At 46.3% G+C, this 17,777-nt stretch overlaps 1 protein-coding gene across 1 annotated transcript in view; it reads right to left on the reverse strand.

Moving 5' to 3' along the window:
• The window catches only part of LOC142741837 (olfactory receptor class A-like protein 1), a 63,076-nt gene extending 45,505 nt beyond the window's left edge, over nt 1-17,571 (reverse strand). Inside the window, exon 1 of the mRNA XM_075851166.1 lies at nt 17,380-17,571. Coding sequence (XP_075707281.1) covers nt 17,380-17,571 — 192 coding nt within the window. The remainder of the gene's footprint in view (nt 1-17,379) is intronic.
• Nucleotides 17,572-17,777: the final 206 nt, after the last annotated feature.

The raw sequence follows: 17,777 nt of genomic DNA on the forward strand, positions 1-17,777 counted from the left end.
TTATACTTTACAAAATGTATTTTATTGTCCAAACTCCATAAGACATAAAAAAAAACTATAAACATCTGGTATCGCCGTAATCGTATCACCCCGCAGAATAAAGTGAATATGTCATTTATAGCGCACGGTGAACGCTGTAAAAAAAATTGAATAAAAAACAATAGTAAAATTGCTGTTTTTTTAGTCACCACGCCACCTAAAAATAGAATAAAAACTGATCAAAAAGCCGCATGCACCCCAAGAAAACTACAATGGATTCCTCAAGGGGTCTAGTTTCCAAAAAGGGGTCACTTTTGGGGGGTTTCCACTGTTTTAGCACCACAAGACCTCCTCAAACCGGATATGGTGCCTAATAAATTAAATTAAATTAATTAAATGTCACCTCTACTTTGCTCTAAATTCCTGTGAAACGCCTAAAGGGTTAATAAACTTTTTAAATGCTGTTGTGAATACTTTGAGGGGTCTAGTTTCTGAAATGGGGTGTTTGATAAGGGTGTCTAATATATGGGCCCCTCAAAGCAACTTCAGAACTGAGCTGGAAACTAAAAAATAAAATAAAAATGAGGCAATACTTCGCTTCTTACATTATACTGATAATGAGCCGTGCCCACCCCGAGATGACCCCAGTTTTGACCGTTTGTATAAACGGAGACCCCTATTAGACCGTTTCAGTGCCCGGTTTTCCCAGCATTCACCCCCGAGAAGTGTATTGAAAGGGAGGCTTCAATTCCGCCAGTACCTGCCGGGTAAGAGGGCAAGGTATGGCGTGAAGATGTATAAGCTGTGCGAGAGTGCATCCGGGTATACCTACAAATTTAGGATATATGAAGGGAAGGACACCAGTTCTCAGCCCCCAGAATGCCCCCCCTTACTGGGAGTTAATACAAAAATTGTGTGGGATTTGGTGCACCCACTGCTGGACCAGGGTTACCACCTCTACCTGGATAATTTTTATACCAGCGTCCCACTCTTCAACTGCCTCGCTTCCAGAAGTCCTGCGGCATGCGGCACTGCTAGAAGAAACCTGAGAGGCCTCCCTACGACTCTGCTTGGGCAAACACTCAGAAGGGGTGAGAGCAGGGCACAATCTAGCAGCAACATATTGTGTGTCAAGTACAAGACCAGGGAGATGCCACACCAGTACCCATGTACCTGTACGAGGTACCAGTACAGGGACCCCCAAACTAGACTGCATCCTGGACTACAATAGGTACATGGGAGGGGTGGACTTGTCAGATCAAGTCCTGAAGCCTTACAGTACTTCTGGAAGCGGGGCCACAGGCATCGTACCAGGGCAACACTTTTTAGGAGAAGTTCCCCAAACTGGCAAGAAGGGAAAAAGTCAAAAGAGGTGCAGAGTCTGCTATAAGAGGGGGATAAGGAAGGACACAATATATCAATGTGACGCGTGTCCCGAAAAACCAGAGCTCTGTATGAAAGAGTGTTTTCAAATTTATCATCCATCCCTTTATTTTTAATTTACCCCAGTTTTACTCGCTCTGATCCACTTCGCACAGCTTACCCCTCCTCATCTTTCCCCTCTGAGCCCTGCTGTGTGCCCAGGCAGCTGATAACAGCCACATGTAGGGTATTGCCGTACCCGGGAGAGCCAACATTACAGTTTATGGGGTGTAGGTCTCCGGTGGCACATGCTGGGCACAATATATCGGACACTGACATGGCATATATATAGAAAATTGCAAATCTCACTCTGCACCAACTGCTGCACATTATCTTTTACACAATACCTGTGGGGTCAAAATGCTCACTACACCTCTAGATGAATTCCTTAAGGGGTGTCGTTTTTAAAACGGGGTCACTTCTCGGGGGTTTCAACTGTACTGATACCTCAGGGGCTTCTGCACACACGACTTAGCACCAGAAAATTCCCAGTAGGCCACATGGTGGTCCTTTCCTTCTGAGCCCTCCCATGGGCCCAAACGGCAGTTTATCACCACAAATAGGGTATTGCCACACTCAGGACAAATTGGGCAACAAAATGCGGTATTTTATTCCTTGTGAAAATAAGAAATTTTGAGCCAAAACTACCTCTTATTGGAAAAAATAAATTGTTTTTTAATTCACAGCCCAATTCAAATAAATTCTGTGAAAAAACTGTGGGGTCTAAATGGTCACAACACCCATAAATAAATTCTTTGAGGGGTGTAGTTTCCAAAATGGGGTGACTTCTGGTGGGTTTCCATTGCTTTGATACCTTTGGGGCTCTGCAAATGCGACATGGCACCCGAAAACCAATCCAGCAAAATCTGGGCTCCAAAGAACACATAGCGCTCCTTTCCTTCTGAGGCCTCCCATGGGCCCAAACGGCAGTTTATCACCACAAATGGGGTATTGCCGCACTCAGGACAAATTGGGCAACAAATTGGGGTATTTTATTCCTTGTGAAAATAAGAAATTTTGAGCCAAAACTACCTCTTATTGGAAAAAAATTCATTTTTTTGAATTCACAGCCCAATTCAAATAAATTCTGTGAAAAAACTGTGGGGTCTAAATGGTCACAACACCCATAAATGAATTCCTTGAGGGGTGTAGTTTCCAAAATGGGGTCACTTCTGGTGGGTTTCCATTGCTTTGATACCTTTGGGGCTCTGCAAATGCGACATGGCACCCGAAAACCAATCCAGCAAAATCTGTGCTCCAAAGAACACATAGCGCTCCTTTCCTTCTAATACCTCCCATGGGCCCAAACGGCAGTTTATGGCCACAAATAGGGTATTGCCGCACTCAGGACAAATTTGGCAACAAAATGGGGTATTTTATTCGTTGTGAAAATAAGACATTTTGAGCCAAAACTACATCTTATTGGAAAAAAGTTTTTCTTTTTAAATTCACAGCCCAATTCAAATAAGTTCTGTGAAAAAACTGTGGGGTCTAAATGGTCACAACACCCATAAATAAATTCCTTGAGGGGTTTTGTTTCCAAAATGGGGTCACTTTTGGTGGGTTTCCATTGCTTTGATACCTCTGAGGCTCTGCAAATGCGACATGGCACCCGAAAACCAATCCAGTAAAATCTGGACTCCAACAAACACATAGCGCTCCTTTCCTTCTGAGGCCTCCCATGGGCCCAAACAGCAGTTTATCACCACAAATGGGGTATTGCCGCACTCAGGACAAATTGGGCAACAAAATGGGGCATTTTGTTCCCTGTGAAAATAAGAAATTCTGATCAAAAATGACATCTTATTGGAAAAATTGTCATTCTTTTAATTTCACAGCCCAATTCAAATACGCGCTGTGAAAAAACTACGGGGTCAAAATGGTAACAATAACCATAAATTAATTCCTTGAGGGGTGTAGTTTCCAAAATGGGGTCAGTTTTTGGGGATTCCTACTGTTTTGGCACCTCAACACCTCTCCAAACCTGGCATGCTGCCTAAAATATATGCTAATAAAAAAGCACCACCAAAATGAACTAGGTGCTTCTTTGCTTCTGGGGCTTGTGTTTTATTCCACGAGCGCACTAGAGCCACATGTGGGACATTTCTAAAAACTGAAGAATCTGGACAATACATATTTAGTTGTGTTTCTCTGGTAAAACCTTCTTTGTTACAGAAAAAAAATAGAATAAAATTGAAATTCAGAAATAAAAACGAAATTTGCAAATTTCACCTCCACTTTGCTTTAATTCCTGTGAAATGCCTGAAGGGTTAAAAAACTTTCTAAATGCTGTTTTGAATACTTTGAGGGGTCTAGTTTTTAAAATGGGGTGCTTTATGGGGGTTTCTAATACATAGGCCCCTCAAAGCCACTTCAGAACTGAACAGGTACCTTAAAAAAAAGGCTTTTGAAATTTTCTTAAAAATATGAGAAATTGCTGTTTATGTTCTAAGCCTTGTAACGTCCAAGAAAAATAAAATAATGTTCTAAAAACGATGCCAATCTAAAGTAGACATATGGGAAATGTGAACTAGTGACTATTGTGGGTGGTATAACCGTCTGTTTTTCAAGCAGATGCATTTAAATTCTGAAAAATGCTATTTTTTCTAAATTTTCTCTAAATTTTGCAATTTTTCTCAAATAAAGACTGAATATATCGACCAAATTTTACCACGAACATGAAGCCCAAAGTGTCACGAGAAAACAATCTCGGAATCGCTTGGATAGGTTTAAGCATTCCGACGTTATTACCACATAAAGTGAAATATGTCAGATTTGAAAAATGGGCTCTGAGCCTTAAGGCCCAAACTAGGCTGCGTCCTTAAGGGGTTAAGAGTTCAGCCTCCTCCAGACCAGTTACACGCTCCAAATCAACTTGGTGCCTGCATTAAAGACAGCTGTCTTAAATGGTCACCTGTATAAAAGACTCCTGTCCACAGACTCAATTAATCAGTCTGACTCTAACCTCTACAACATGGGCAAGACCAAAGAGCTTTCTAAGGATGTCAGGGACAAGATCATTGACCTGCACAAGGCTGGAATGGGCTACAAAACCATAAGTAAGACGCTGGGTGAGAAGGAGACAACTGTTGGTGCAATAGTAAGAAAATGGAAGACATACAAAATGACTGTCAATCGACAACGATCTGGGGCTCCATGCAAAATCTCACCTCGTGGGGTATCCTTGATCCTGAGGAAGGTGAGAGCTCAGCCGAAAACTACACGGGGGAACTTGTTAATGATCTCAAGGCAGCTGGGACCACAGTCACCAAGAAAACCATTGGTAACATATTACGCCGTAATGGATTAAAATCCTGCAGTGCCCGCAAGGTCCCCCTGCTCAAGAACGCACATGTATAGGCCCGTCTAAAGTTTGCAAATGAACATCTGGATGATTCTGAGAGTGATTGGGAGAAGGTGCGGTGGTCAGATGAGACTAAAATTGAGCTCTTTGGCATTAACTCAACTCGCCGTGTTTGGAGGAAGAGAAATGCTGCCTATGACCCAAAGAACACTGTCCCCACTGTCAAGCATGGAGGTGGAAACATTATAATTTGGGAGTGTTTCTCTGCTAAGGGCACAGGACTACTTCACCGCATCAATGGGAGAATGGATGGAGCCATGTACCGTCAAATCCTGAGGGACAACCTCCTTCCCTCCACCCTGACATTAAAAATGGCTCGTGGCTGGGTCTTCCAGCACGACAATGACCCGAAACATACAGCCAAGGCAACAAAGGAGTGGCTCAAAAAGAAGCACATTAACGTCATGGAGTGGCCTAGCCAGTCTCCAGACCTTAATCCCATCAAAAACTTATGGAGGGAGCTGAATATCCGAGTTGCCAAGCGACAGCCTCGAAATCTTAATGATTTACAGATGATCTGCAAAGAGGAGTGGGCCAAAATTCCAACAAGGGTTTTGCCACCAAGTATTAAGTCTTGTTTGCCAAAGGGATCAAATACTTATTTCTCTGTGCAAAATGCAAATAAATATATATAATTTTGACTATGTGATTTTCTATTTTTTTTTTTTATATAATCTATCTCTCACTGGTAAAATTAACCTAGCCTAAAAATTCTAGACTGTTCATGTCTTTGACAGTGGGCAAACTTACAAAATCAGCAAGGTATCAAATACTTATTTCCTTCACTGTATATCTTATTTAAACTTCTTGCCTTGGATTGAATCCTTCCACAACATTTGGACAGCGCTGGAGAATTTTATCCTCCTTTTTTTCTCGATTTATCCAGATCTAATGGCAGGCATATTTTAAATGCAGCCAATTATTGGTAAACAAAATAGATTTCCTATGTACCCAAATCTTTAAGAGGGGCGATATATGTGCTATATTATTTTAATAAGCGTTAAAGGGGTTATCTGGAACTTTAAAAAATCTTTACTAGGGCAGGGAATGCTATATAATAATAAACTATCCGGTACTCACCAATGAAATGCTGCCATGCTACAGCGCAGAGGCATAAGTTGAAGCTCTTAAGCCCCAATGCAAAAACCGCACCAGGGCCCGCATCTACCATGTGCCATTTATAATACTGGTATTTTCTTATGTGGCAGAAGGGACTTTAGGCCTCCTGAAGCACCAGAGCCCAGGTGTGACTGCTACCTCTGCACTCCCTGTAGCTTTGCCCCTGCTACAGCACAACTTCTGGTCCTGGAAGTTCCTGCAGTGATCACGCGCAGTCTCAGTCACGTGCTACTGCATCCAATCACCAGCCTAAGCGGTCACGTGGCCGATGATCCACACGTGAGAGCTATGGGAGTCAGGAGTGGTGGAGCAGTGAGGAACAGGCCGCTGTGCTGGAGTGGGAGGGCATTTTTTAGGAATGAGTACATTCCCTGTCCTAGTAAAGATTTTTAAAAGTCCTGGATAACTAATTTAAAAAGGTTTTCACACAATAATCTTTTTTCTGGAATTTCAATTTGTTATGCCAAAAGTTTGATTGGTTTCAGGTTTCATAGGAAAAAAGAGAGTGCCCTATTCCCACCCGAGATTATGCCACATGTTTGTGATCACTATTGATCTCCAGCATGTTGTGGCTGTTTCCATATCTCCCATAAATTTCAATGTACTGTAGAATGACTGTGCACATGTGGCAAACTCTCTGCTGTGAAAGTAGCACCATGTGCCCTAGATTTCTTGGTATCGGTTAGGGTATTAAACTGATATGTAATCAATGTTTATTGCGGGAACACCCTTTTGTCTTCTTAAATAGAGTGTCACGATCTGTGGGTTTGAGGACCCACTGGGCCGTACCGCCGTAGCGGGATAGCAGGTGGCCAAAAAGGGTACCTCGACAAAGTCTATAGTCCGAGCACAAGGGTACCTGTGGTATTTCAGACAGTAGTAATGGCTAGGCTCAGATGGGAACTTGGCAGCAGACACCAGGTGCGGTGTAACACAGCAGTTGGACGCAAGCAGCACACGACTCCAATACTTCAAGGACACAAAACCAGGTATAGCACGGGATACAGGATACAAGTAGCAGGGCACAGGAACACTGGGAACAGGAAAACACTATGGGATCATTTGCAAAACTAACACGGGTAAACTCAACAACGCTCAGGCAATGAGTGAAAGGGCAGAGCCTTTTTTATAGTCCAGGGAAATTATGGGTTAATGACAGATTTCTGACATGTGCATGTACTGGCCCTTTAAGGCTCTATGGGAGCCAGTACAGTGATGCGGAAGTGAGTGCCGGCATCTCTCAGGAGGGAGATGCCGCCCAGCACTCACTCGTCCATGGCCGCGGCCATCAGGGGGTAAGTTAGAACGACGATCCGCGGCTTTGGATGTTACAGTATCACTGCTCTTACTTGGGGCCAGGGCGTGAGAGAAACTTCTTAATGAGGGTAGGAGCATTGAGATTCTCTTCTGGCTCCCAGGACCTATCTTCTGGACCAAACCCCTTCCAATCCACCAAATAAAAAACCTTTCCTCTTATGCTCTTGAAGTCAAAGATCTCCTTGACCCCGAATACCTCTGGTGAGCAGCTGGGGGCAACTGCAGGACTAGGAGTCTTGGTGTAGCGGTTCAGGACCACAGGCTTCAGGAGGGAAACATGAAAGGAGTTGGGGATCCTGAGTGTGGGGGGGCAGCAGAAGCTTGTAGGACACAGGGTTGATCTGTTGTAGGATCTCAAAGGGTCCAAGGAACCTGGGAGCAAACTTATATGATGGCACCTTCAGCCGGATATTCCTAGAGGACAGCCAGACCTTGGTACCCGGAAGAAACTGAGGCGGCTTTTGCCTTTTGTGTCTGCCTTTTGCTTCATGCGACCGCCAGAAGAATAGAGGATCGGGTTTTCTGCCAGATCTGCAGGAAGTCCCTGAATGCAGAGTCAGCTGCGGGCACTTGGGACGTAGCTGACACCGGGAGAGGAATTTGTGGATGGTGGCCATAAACAATGAAGAACGGTGTGGCAGCCAGGGCCGGACTGGGACTTAAAATCAGCCCTGGCATTTTTAAGCACACAGGCCATACGCAGCCGCCAGTGCTGGGCTGGGACCACCTTTCAGCTATAAAAGACTTGGGGAGATTTATTAAAACAGGTGTAAATGAAAAGAGGAATAGTCCTTGATAAATCCAATTCCAACGAATCCACTTCTTTTCCACGAGAATAATGTACAGTACATGCTCGTTATTCTAAAGGATTTTTTTTTGTATATAGTGTCCCACATATAGCGCCCCCCTTTAGATGGTGCCCCACATATAGACCCCCTGTATATGGTGTCCCACATATGGCCCCCCCCCTGTAGATATTGCCTCACATATAGCCTCTCCTGTAGATTGTGGCCCACATATAGCTCCCCTGTATATAGTGCCCCACATATAGCTCCCCCCGTAGATAATGCCGCTCACACTTTTAAGTGGAATAAAAGACCGAAAAAAAACAATTTTACATACTCACCCCGATCCCTTTCCTATGTCAATGCAGGCCTGCTTTCTTCTGAGCAGGTCTGCTGGGGCTGAACGACGGCGATTGGCAGGGCAGAATGACTTGAGCTAATCAATCAGTGCCTTTCAACAACAGAAGAGGTTGAAAGGCGCTGATTGGCGGGGCAAGTCTTTCTGCCCTGCCAATCAGCGTCATTGTAAGGGCTTATTCAGACGAACGTTGCGTTTCTGCGCGTGCAACAAACGCTGCATTTTGCGCGCGTGTCAGCAGCGTGTGGCATGCGTATTTGGGCCATGTGTGCGTGTATTACGCGCTTAAGACATGCATTTTTCCTGCGCGTGTAAAGAACGCAAGCAGGTGTTCTGTTTTCGCCAGCCTACAAAAAGTGTAAGCTACAAGAATTTGTGAGCTTTTGGTGCAACAGAGTGTTCGAACGAGTATTTGCGGTTACTTTGTATGCCCCACTGCATTGATGCCACCTAGCTCTCTGGCCCGTGTCCTCTTAGCATGGATGGTTTGCCGGAGGTTTGGCCAACGCCGTAGCATGCTACTGCCACACCGGCGGAGATCAGGTAGGATGTGGGTTCACCCAATAGTGGCACAACGCACCTCTAAAGGGCATTTTCATACCCTGTATGCTGACCTCCATCGTCACCCAGATAAATTTCGCTGCTTTTGCCGCCTGTCTGTGCCTGTCTTTGATATGTTGCTGGAGCTGGTTCGGCCAGGACACCAACATGCAGCGCTGCATTTCCCCAGAGGAGCGTCTCCTTGTCACCTTACGGTATGTGCTGTTTCTTAATCCAGGTTACACATTGTTTTATGTGCTTCATGTCCTACCTAACATGTTGGCTTTGTGGTTTGTGTTCCTGATTTCCTGTAGATTTTTGGCGACAGGCAATAGCTACCATTCCCTTCATTTCGAATTCCTTCTTGGAGTGTCCACTATTTCCGGCATTGTCCCATCAACCTGTGTGGTCCTGTGGCTGAGATTGAAGAGCAGCGTGATGCCTCAGCCTACGGCCCAACACTGGCTTCAAATAGCCCAGCAGTTTGAAACCAGCACTCAATTTCCCCACTGTATTGGTGCACTCGATGTGAAGCACATCCGTGTCCAGAAACCCCCCCACTCTGGGTCTCGATACTTCAACTACAAGCAGTTTTTTTTCCATAGTCTTGCTGGCCTTGTCGGACTGTAATTTGTGCTTTACCATCGTCTACATCGGGTCCTATGGAAGCTCTGCGGATGCCCGCATATTTCGCTCGTCCAGAATGGGCCAGCGTCTAATGTCTAACCAACTTGATGTTCCCGTGCCTAACATCCTCCCTGGCACCAGCGGTCCACCCGTTCCTTATGTTATGGTTGCAGATGAGGGTTTTGCCCTCAGCAGACAAGTCATGCGTCCATATGCGCGGAGGGGCATGGATAACCGTAGGCGCATTTTCAATAACCGGCTAGGCAGAGCACGGAAAGTGGTGGAATGCGCCTTTGGCATCATGTGCAGCAAGTGGAGGGTCCTGATGACAGCAATGCAAATGTCGCCGGCCAATGTGACATCTGTGATCAAAGCCTGTGTTGTGCTGCACAACTTTACCCGCATCCATGATGCCGCTCATGATGGGGAATATATGTTAACAACTGCACCCACCACCAGCATCGCCCAGCCTGCTCGGCCAGGGCGGCCACCGACATCTGGCCTGCGAGTGCGCCAGCAATTTGCAGAGTATTTTGACAGCCAGCCTGGAGATGTACCCTGGCAGAACGTAGCCATTTGAGGTGTGGTGAAGTTAGTATTCTTTTGTCGAACGTCTATTTATCCCTCTAGTCCTTTTTTAGTTTGAGGGGGATGGGGTAGGGTTAGGGACTTGCAAAACTTGAGGCCCCTTGACGTGGGTTGCAAGCTTAAACCTCGGGAGGGGTTTGGAATTTCCTTTTTTTAAGCCACCAATTTCTTGACATAACATCCTCTTGTGTAGACAAAGGATTTCCTGCCCTATGTCAGCTCCCCTTTCTGCGTGAGTGGAGCTAGGTATGGCTAAACAATAACTATTCTAATAACACCTCAGTTCCTGGTATTCCAAACCCCTTCCGATCAACGAAGACCTCAACGATGTGGTGGAGAAATGTCATACCGTCCAAACCTCTTACACCATGGCACCTCATAGCGGTAGAGGCTATAGAAATCGGTGAGCTATGTAACAGAAGGATTGTCCACACGGGAGTGAAATATATAACTTTGGCGTTTATGTTATTTGCACATACACTCCATAACACAAAAAAACAGACGGGGGATTACATACCCCAACAAAAATTGGCACCAACATGATGCATTGCAGATAGTTACCAGGAATGATTACAAGGCTGTCATGGCTTTTGGACATTTGGCCTTAGTATACACGCGCCCCTACAGATGGTGATAGGCATGTGGCGGCGATGTATATGCAGACATATCAGCACCACTATGCTGTCCCCGGGCCTGATGAGGATGTTCCTGAGCAGCATAGTGGTGCTGATACTGTGGCTGGTAGCCGTGAGGCTGGATGGAAGCCTGAAAACTTGGGGCAGGTAGGGAGTAGGGAGGGAAGTGATGGACAGGGCCAGCCATTGGGCCAGGGGAGAGGTATCTTGGCCCTGGAGGATATTGCGGCATCTGCGATATGGCAGGGGCAGGTTGTGAGTGCCCTGGCAAATGGACCCCCGCGGAGGGCATAAACACACTACGCCACTGCTCGATAGCAGTGAAGCACCGCCCTGGACTAAGCGGGGGTGTAGCACTGCCGAGGAGCGACAGCATGTTCGATTGCAGGCGCGCCAGCCTATGCTCTGGTACCCGGCGCATTAAAGGTGCCATGCTGCGACAAAAGTAGTCGCAGTTTTCCTCATCAGCTGCACGCCGCAGGTACTCCAGAACACGCGCGTCCACCTGTGTACCTGTGGACGGGTTCACAGGGCGTCTGCGGCGGGGTGCTGCATGGGTAGGTGCCACTTGGTCCGGTGGGCCCGGTTCTGGCGCTGAGGCGACTGGGACAGGGTCCTCTCTAGTGGGGTCCGGGGTTAGGGTGACCAGGGGAGCGGCGGCTTCGGATGCCTGGGTAGACTCGGCCCGTGCCTCCTCTTCCGACGTGTCAAGATTGTCGCTAGTTCTAGAACATAGGGGAGACGTCAGTTGAGGAACACAATTTACTGTTCAAACACAAAGCATCTTTGGCGTATATGACATTTTTGGGAGGTCACGTTTGCAAAAAGGGCCAACAACGAGTACTTACGGTCGCATGTCCATTATTTCCCGCAGGAACAACAGCTGATCATAATATATATAGCGACGCTTCCAGGTGCCACCTTCTCCGCTGCGGCCGCTGGAACCATATTCTCTCCGGAACTGGTCCCTGGAACTTCGCCACCGTCTCTTTACATCGTCCATTGTATAAATAATAAAGAACACATCATTCAAGCAACACACCAGATGTTACTGCGCACACAGATACTGCATATAAATGACAGTACGACACCTCCACACAAGAACAGACCTTACTTTCAGCTACTATAAAGATGCCACTGAACCGAAACGTTGCCCATGACAGGCATTGTTTCAACAGGGACGCAATAGGCAATATGGATGGCATTATACATGTATATGTCGACACACATATATACACACACCAATGCGTTGGCGGTCACGGGAGCGGCTGTCGGCCCACTCCTGCTCGAACAGCGCCTCGGCAATATGTTCCCATGCAGCCTCTTTGAGTGTGCGGTCATGGTATGACTCCGCATGGGTGTTCCTTACCTCCGGCCGCTCCTGAACTAATGTGATTAGCTTAGCAACATCCATCTGGCAAGGCATGGCTGCAAGCTGCTTGTGGTGCAGGAGTAAACGGTTTGGCCTCTTTTTGAAAACCTGGTCTCTAAGCTACTTCCTGCTTTTCTGCTGGTTTCGACTAGTTAGCTCAAACTCCTTAGCATAGAGACAACGTGTCCTGCGTGAAAAACGCGCGTTCCACGCAGGTGCCTCCGTATGACATGCGTGATTTTCACGCACCCATTGACTTCAATGGGTGCGTGATGCGCGAAATACGCAGAGATATTGAACTTGTCGCGTTTTGTACGCAGCGAACAAGCGCTGCACAAAAATCACGGACTGTCTGTACTGCCCCATTGACTTCTATTGGCCTGTGCGTGGCGCGCGAAAACAACGCTCCATGCACGGACGCAAATCACGCTCGTGTGAATATGCCCTAAGGCAGATACACTTAGTGCATGAGGGGGTTTCGGCAGCTGGTTTCAATTGCGCCACCGCCCAGGGCCAATTCTAGCTTTTCTGCTGCCTGAGGTGAAAATTGAAATGGCGCCCACCAGATCTTGATTGGCATACCCCTGACTGTTCTACATTACTATCAGCCTTCTCCTTTGCCTTGTTCTCCCCTGGCATGCGCGGTCAGTGATGAAGCCAGGCAGAGTACAACTCGCTGAACGGTGCGTGTTCATGGGGTACAAGGCAATGGTGCATCCAAGAAAGTTGGAGGAGATTGGTAGTGATGTAGAACAACCAGGGAGATGTCAACCAAGCACGGAAAGGTGGACTTGCAGTTAGGAGTGTATGACTCTACAGGATAGCGGCACCGATCCATGACCCTTTATATAGTAATTAGCATATAGCCTGGACTATTTTAAAAGTTGATTTTAAAGATTTGCATCTGAAACAAACATAGAGTGGAATGTTTGGAAATATTGTCAGGTCATGTATTACTGCATGGTGGCGGTTCAAGGGGTTAAAATAGCAGACAGGTTCTGATTAAACATACAATGAATTGCAACAATACCATCTGCTCTACACCAGAACCAAGCTAAGTACATATATACAGCACCAGAACAAAGCTCAGTACATGTATACAGAACCAGAACCAAGCTAAGTACATATATACAGCACCAGAACAAAGCTCAGTACATGTATGCAGCTCCAGAACCAAGCTCAGTACATATATACAGCACCAGAACAAAGCTCAGTACATATATACAACACAAGAACAAAGCTCAGTACATCTATACAGCACCAAAACCAATTTCAGTACATATATACAGCACCAGAACAAACCTCAGTACATATATAAAGTACAAAATCCAAGCTCAGTACATATATACAGCACCAGAACCAAGCTCAGTACAGAGATCATATGCTAAGTCAGGTTAGCAGCTTCCAGTATGACCTGAACAACGGTAATGATATATTGGGAGTTGCGTACACCCCAAAAAATAGTACCCTCCATCATCTGTACAGATCATGCAGTAACAATTAGGCTTCATTCTCACCTGCGTCGGGGTTCCGCGCATGGTTTCCATCAGGCCTTTCCGTCAGGGGAACCCACGAATGGAAACCAAACAGAAACCATAGCTTTCCGTTACCATTACCATTGATTTCAATGGTAGCTAATGGTTTCCGTTTGTCTCTGTTTCGCAAGGTTTCCGTTTTTTTTGGGCGGAATCAATAGAGTAGCCGACTGTATACATGTGTAATCGACCACATTTAAGTAACTTAGATGTGATCTATTATATGTGGATCCTGCGTGTCAGAGACACACAGGACATTCTGACACTGAACCCGTCAGTCCCACGCACCTGACGTGTTCAGGATTCAGCGTAAGATACAGCTGCTCTGTATACAGGATACAGAGCAGCTGTATCTCAAAAAGTAAAAGGATTTTTTAATAAAAACTAATTATAGAGTTGCACAAAACACACTGACTGACATTTTATTTAAAAAAAAATCCACTTCAAAAGGGTACACAGCCTTTAATGCAAACAATCAGATTGTAACAACAACAACCATCGTCCAGTACAACACGTAGCACACTCAGTTTTGCATATAGTGTGTTTGAAAGTCAAAGGCTTTCCGCTGTGGCAAAAACGCACCATTTCCTGCGGTGTTTGCGACAGAAAATGGTGCATAAATTGCTGTGTTCTTCTCAATGTTAGAAGATGGAGAGATCTCCTATGAAAAATGCAGCAATTCTGCCCACTTTCCGAAGCAGGAATTGACATGCTGCGGTCTGTAGATTACGCACGGCTGGTCAATTTCGGCTCAGAAATTTCACACAGCGTGTGGAGGAGATTTTTTTAATTTCATCCACTATGCTGCTACTATATTCTGCTGCGTTTTTTCCAGACAAATTTCCTGACGGAAAAAACGCAGCAATTCAGGAGTGTGTGAACGAGCCCTTGCCACAACAAAATCCATTGGTAAAATCTGCAGTTTTTAAACTACGAGTGAAATACATACAGTACAACAGCTATAGCGCTCTCCACTTATATATATATATATACACACACACACACACACATGCACATCAAACACACTATATGCACACACTCACACACTATATATACACACGCACACATCGCGCACTACATATACTCACATGAATACATCACACACTATATATATACACATGAACACATCACACACTATATATACACACATGTACACATCACATACACTATATATACACACACATGTACACATCACATACATTATATATATACACACACACACACACACACACACACACACATCACACACTATATATACACACACATGAACACATCACACACTTTATATACACACACACATGTACACATCACAGACACACAAATATGCATATTACATGCACACATTATACACATATAAAGTACACATTGTAAACACACATGCACTTACTTTTATGTAGGATATTTGTGGAGGGAGTTCAGCAGGTTGATGCTGTGATGGTCTTCTCTCCAGCACTTCTCCTGGTTACAGCCCAACACAGAGCGTGCTGACAGTCTCCCCTCCCCTTCCCTTATGTCCCGACTGCTAACAGCAGCAGGAGGAGGAGAGGTTGTGTGAAGAGCAGGGAAGGGGAGCCGGAGGGGGAGATTTTAAAGCAGCACAGGGAGATTTAGTAATAGCAGCACAGACCACGGCTGCTATTACAGTCGGATGACAGTTTTTAGCTGCTGTGCCGGCTGCCCCCTTACAAATGCTGTACCCTGCTGCCTGAGCGGACACTGATTGTTCAGACAGCCAGCAGGAGGCCCACTGTTCAGCGGCCCATCTAGCATTTGCCAGAACTGCCCGATGGTCAGTCCGGCCCTGGTGGCAGCAGTGGACTCACTTGTGTGGTTGTTATAAGAGAACTGGGCCAAGGAAGAAGCTGCACCCAGTCATCATGCTGCCTTGATAGTTTTTCATGATTTGGTTGATCCTCTCGACTGACCATTGGACTGGGGATGGTAGGCAGAAGAAAGGTTCAACTTTACATCAAGGAGTTTACAGAGGGCTCTCCAGAACTTTGAGGTAAACTCAACCCCCTAATCAGACATGATAAGCAGGGGTAAGCCATGCAGGCAGAAGATGAGTTGGATGAAGAGGTTGACCAGTCCAGAAGCAGAAGGTGGGCCGGTCAGCGGAACAAAATGAGCCATTTTCGAGAATCGGTCCACCACCACCCAGACCGTACTGCATCCAGCAGAGGGAGGCAGGTCCGTGACAAAGTCCATTACTATATGCTGCCAGGGAGCATTGGTCACAGGCAGCGGTTGGAGAATACCAGCAAGCTTGGAGTGAGCAGCCTTGTTAGCAGCGCACACCGTGCAGGACTAGACAAAGTCTCCGATGTTTTTGGGCAGCATGGGCCACCAGAAATTAAGGGCAATCAAATCTCGGGTTTTGCGTGACCCGCCTGTTTGGAGCTGTGTCATCATCGAAGAATTCTCCTTCTGACTGCCAGGCGCACAAAAGTCCTCCCTGGAGGGATGTCTCTAACTTGCAGAGGATTGACAGAAATAATGCAGGATGGATCAATGATATTTTGCAGAGATTCCATGGTGTACTCTGTCTCGAACGACCGGGACAGTGCATCGGTCTCCACATTTTTGTTGGCAGGGCGGTAGTGGAGCTCAAACTGGAATCGGGCAAAAAAACAGCGACCACCTGGCTTGACGGGGGTTCAGCCGTTGGGCTGACTGAAGATAGGTGAGGTTCTTGTGGTCGGTAAATATCAGAATGGGATGAGCCGTGCCGTCTAGTATATGTCTCCACTCCTCCAGGGCCAATTTGATGGCTAGTAACTCTCGATTCCCAATCGAGTAATTGCGTTCCGCAGAAGAAAAAAGTTTAGAATAATAGCCCTCTCTTTGGGACCTCTCTGGAGCAGAAGTGCGCCTGCACCAACAGAGGAGGCGTCCATCTCCAATGAAAACTGTCGAGATACATCAGGATGGTGGAGGGTTGAGGCTGATGTGAAGGCACTTTTAAGGCTATTAAATGCAGATTCTGTCCCTCGAGTCCACATCTTGGCATTCATGACGTTTTTGGTGATTAACTGCCGGTAGAAGTTGGCGAATCCCAAAAAAACGCTGTATGGACATTAAGCCTTGAGGGTGTTGCCACTCCAGGATGGACTTTACCTTCTCAGGATCCATCTTGAGGCCTTGATCCGAGATGATGTAGCCCAGGAAGAGTACAGAGTTTTTCTCAAACACGATACTTCTCAAGCTTGGCATACAGGTGATTCTACCTTAATCACAGCAGAACTTGATGGACATGTCTCTCTTGAGTCATCGGATCTGGAGAATAATGTCATCGAGATAGAGCACGACGCAGACATAGAGGAGATCTTGGAAGATGTCATTGACGAACACTTGTAAGACCGCGGGAGCGTTACACAGGCCGAAGGGCATTACCAGGTATTCATAGTGCCCATCTCAGGTGTTGAATGGAGTCTTCCATTCATCACCCCGGGCGGATCCGGTTTAAGTTGTAAGCCCCACGCAGGTCTAGCTTGGAAAACATCTTGGCTCCTCGTATGCAGTCCAACAGTTCAGAAATTAGCCACAACGGATATCTGTTCTTGACTGTGATTTGATTGAGGCCTCTGTAGTCGATGCAAGGTCGAAGAGATACATCTTTCTTTTAGACAAAGAAGAACCCGGCCCCGGCCGGGGAGGATAGTTTTCGTATGAAACCCCTCTCTAATTCTCCTTGATGTAAGCGGACATAGACTGAGTCTCAGGCAAGTAGAGGTATACCCGTCCACGAGGGAGGGAGGCATCAGGAACCAGTTCAATAGGACAGTCATACGCCCGGTCTGGGGGCAGCTCCTCAGCCTCCTTCTTGCTGAAGACATCGGCAAACTGTGAGTAGGCTGGGCTGGATGGATCTGCCCCAGACAGCGGTTGAGACACTTGCCTCACCGGAATTCCATTCCAGAATTGGGGCATAAAGTCGAAGCCAAGTCTGGCCCAGCAGCACAGTGTTGACGGCTTTGGGCAGGATGAGGAAAGAAATTAACTCCGAATGAAGGGCTCCAACCTGGAGCTTCAGCGGTTTAGTCACAGATACGACTGGATCAGGCAGAGGGAGTCCATGTACTGAGGCAACAGCCAAAGATGTCTCCAGGGGGACTGTGGGCAACTGGAGAAGATCC

The sequence above is a fragment of the Rhinoderma darwinii genome, chromosome 2 (assembly GCF_050947455.1).
Source record: "Rhinoderma darwinii isolate aRhiDar2 chromosome 2, aRhiDar2.hap1, whole genome shotgun sequence".
In the NCBI taxonomy this organism is placed as follows: Eukaryota; Metazoa; Chordata; class Amphibia; order Anura; family Rhinodermatidae; genus Rhinoderma; species Rhinoderma darwinii.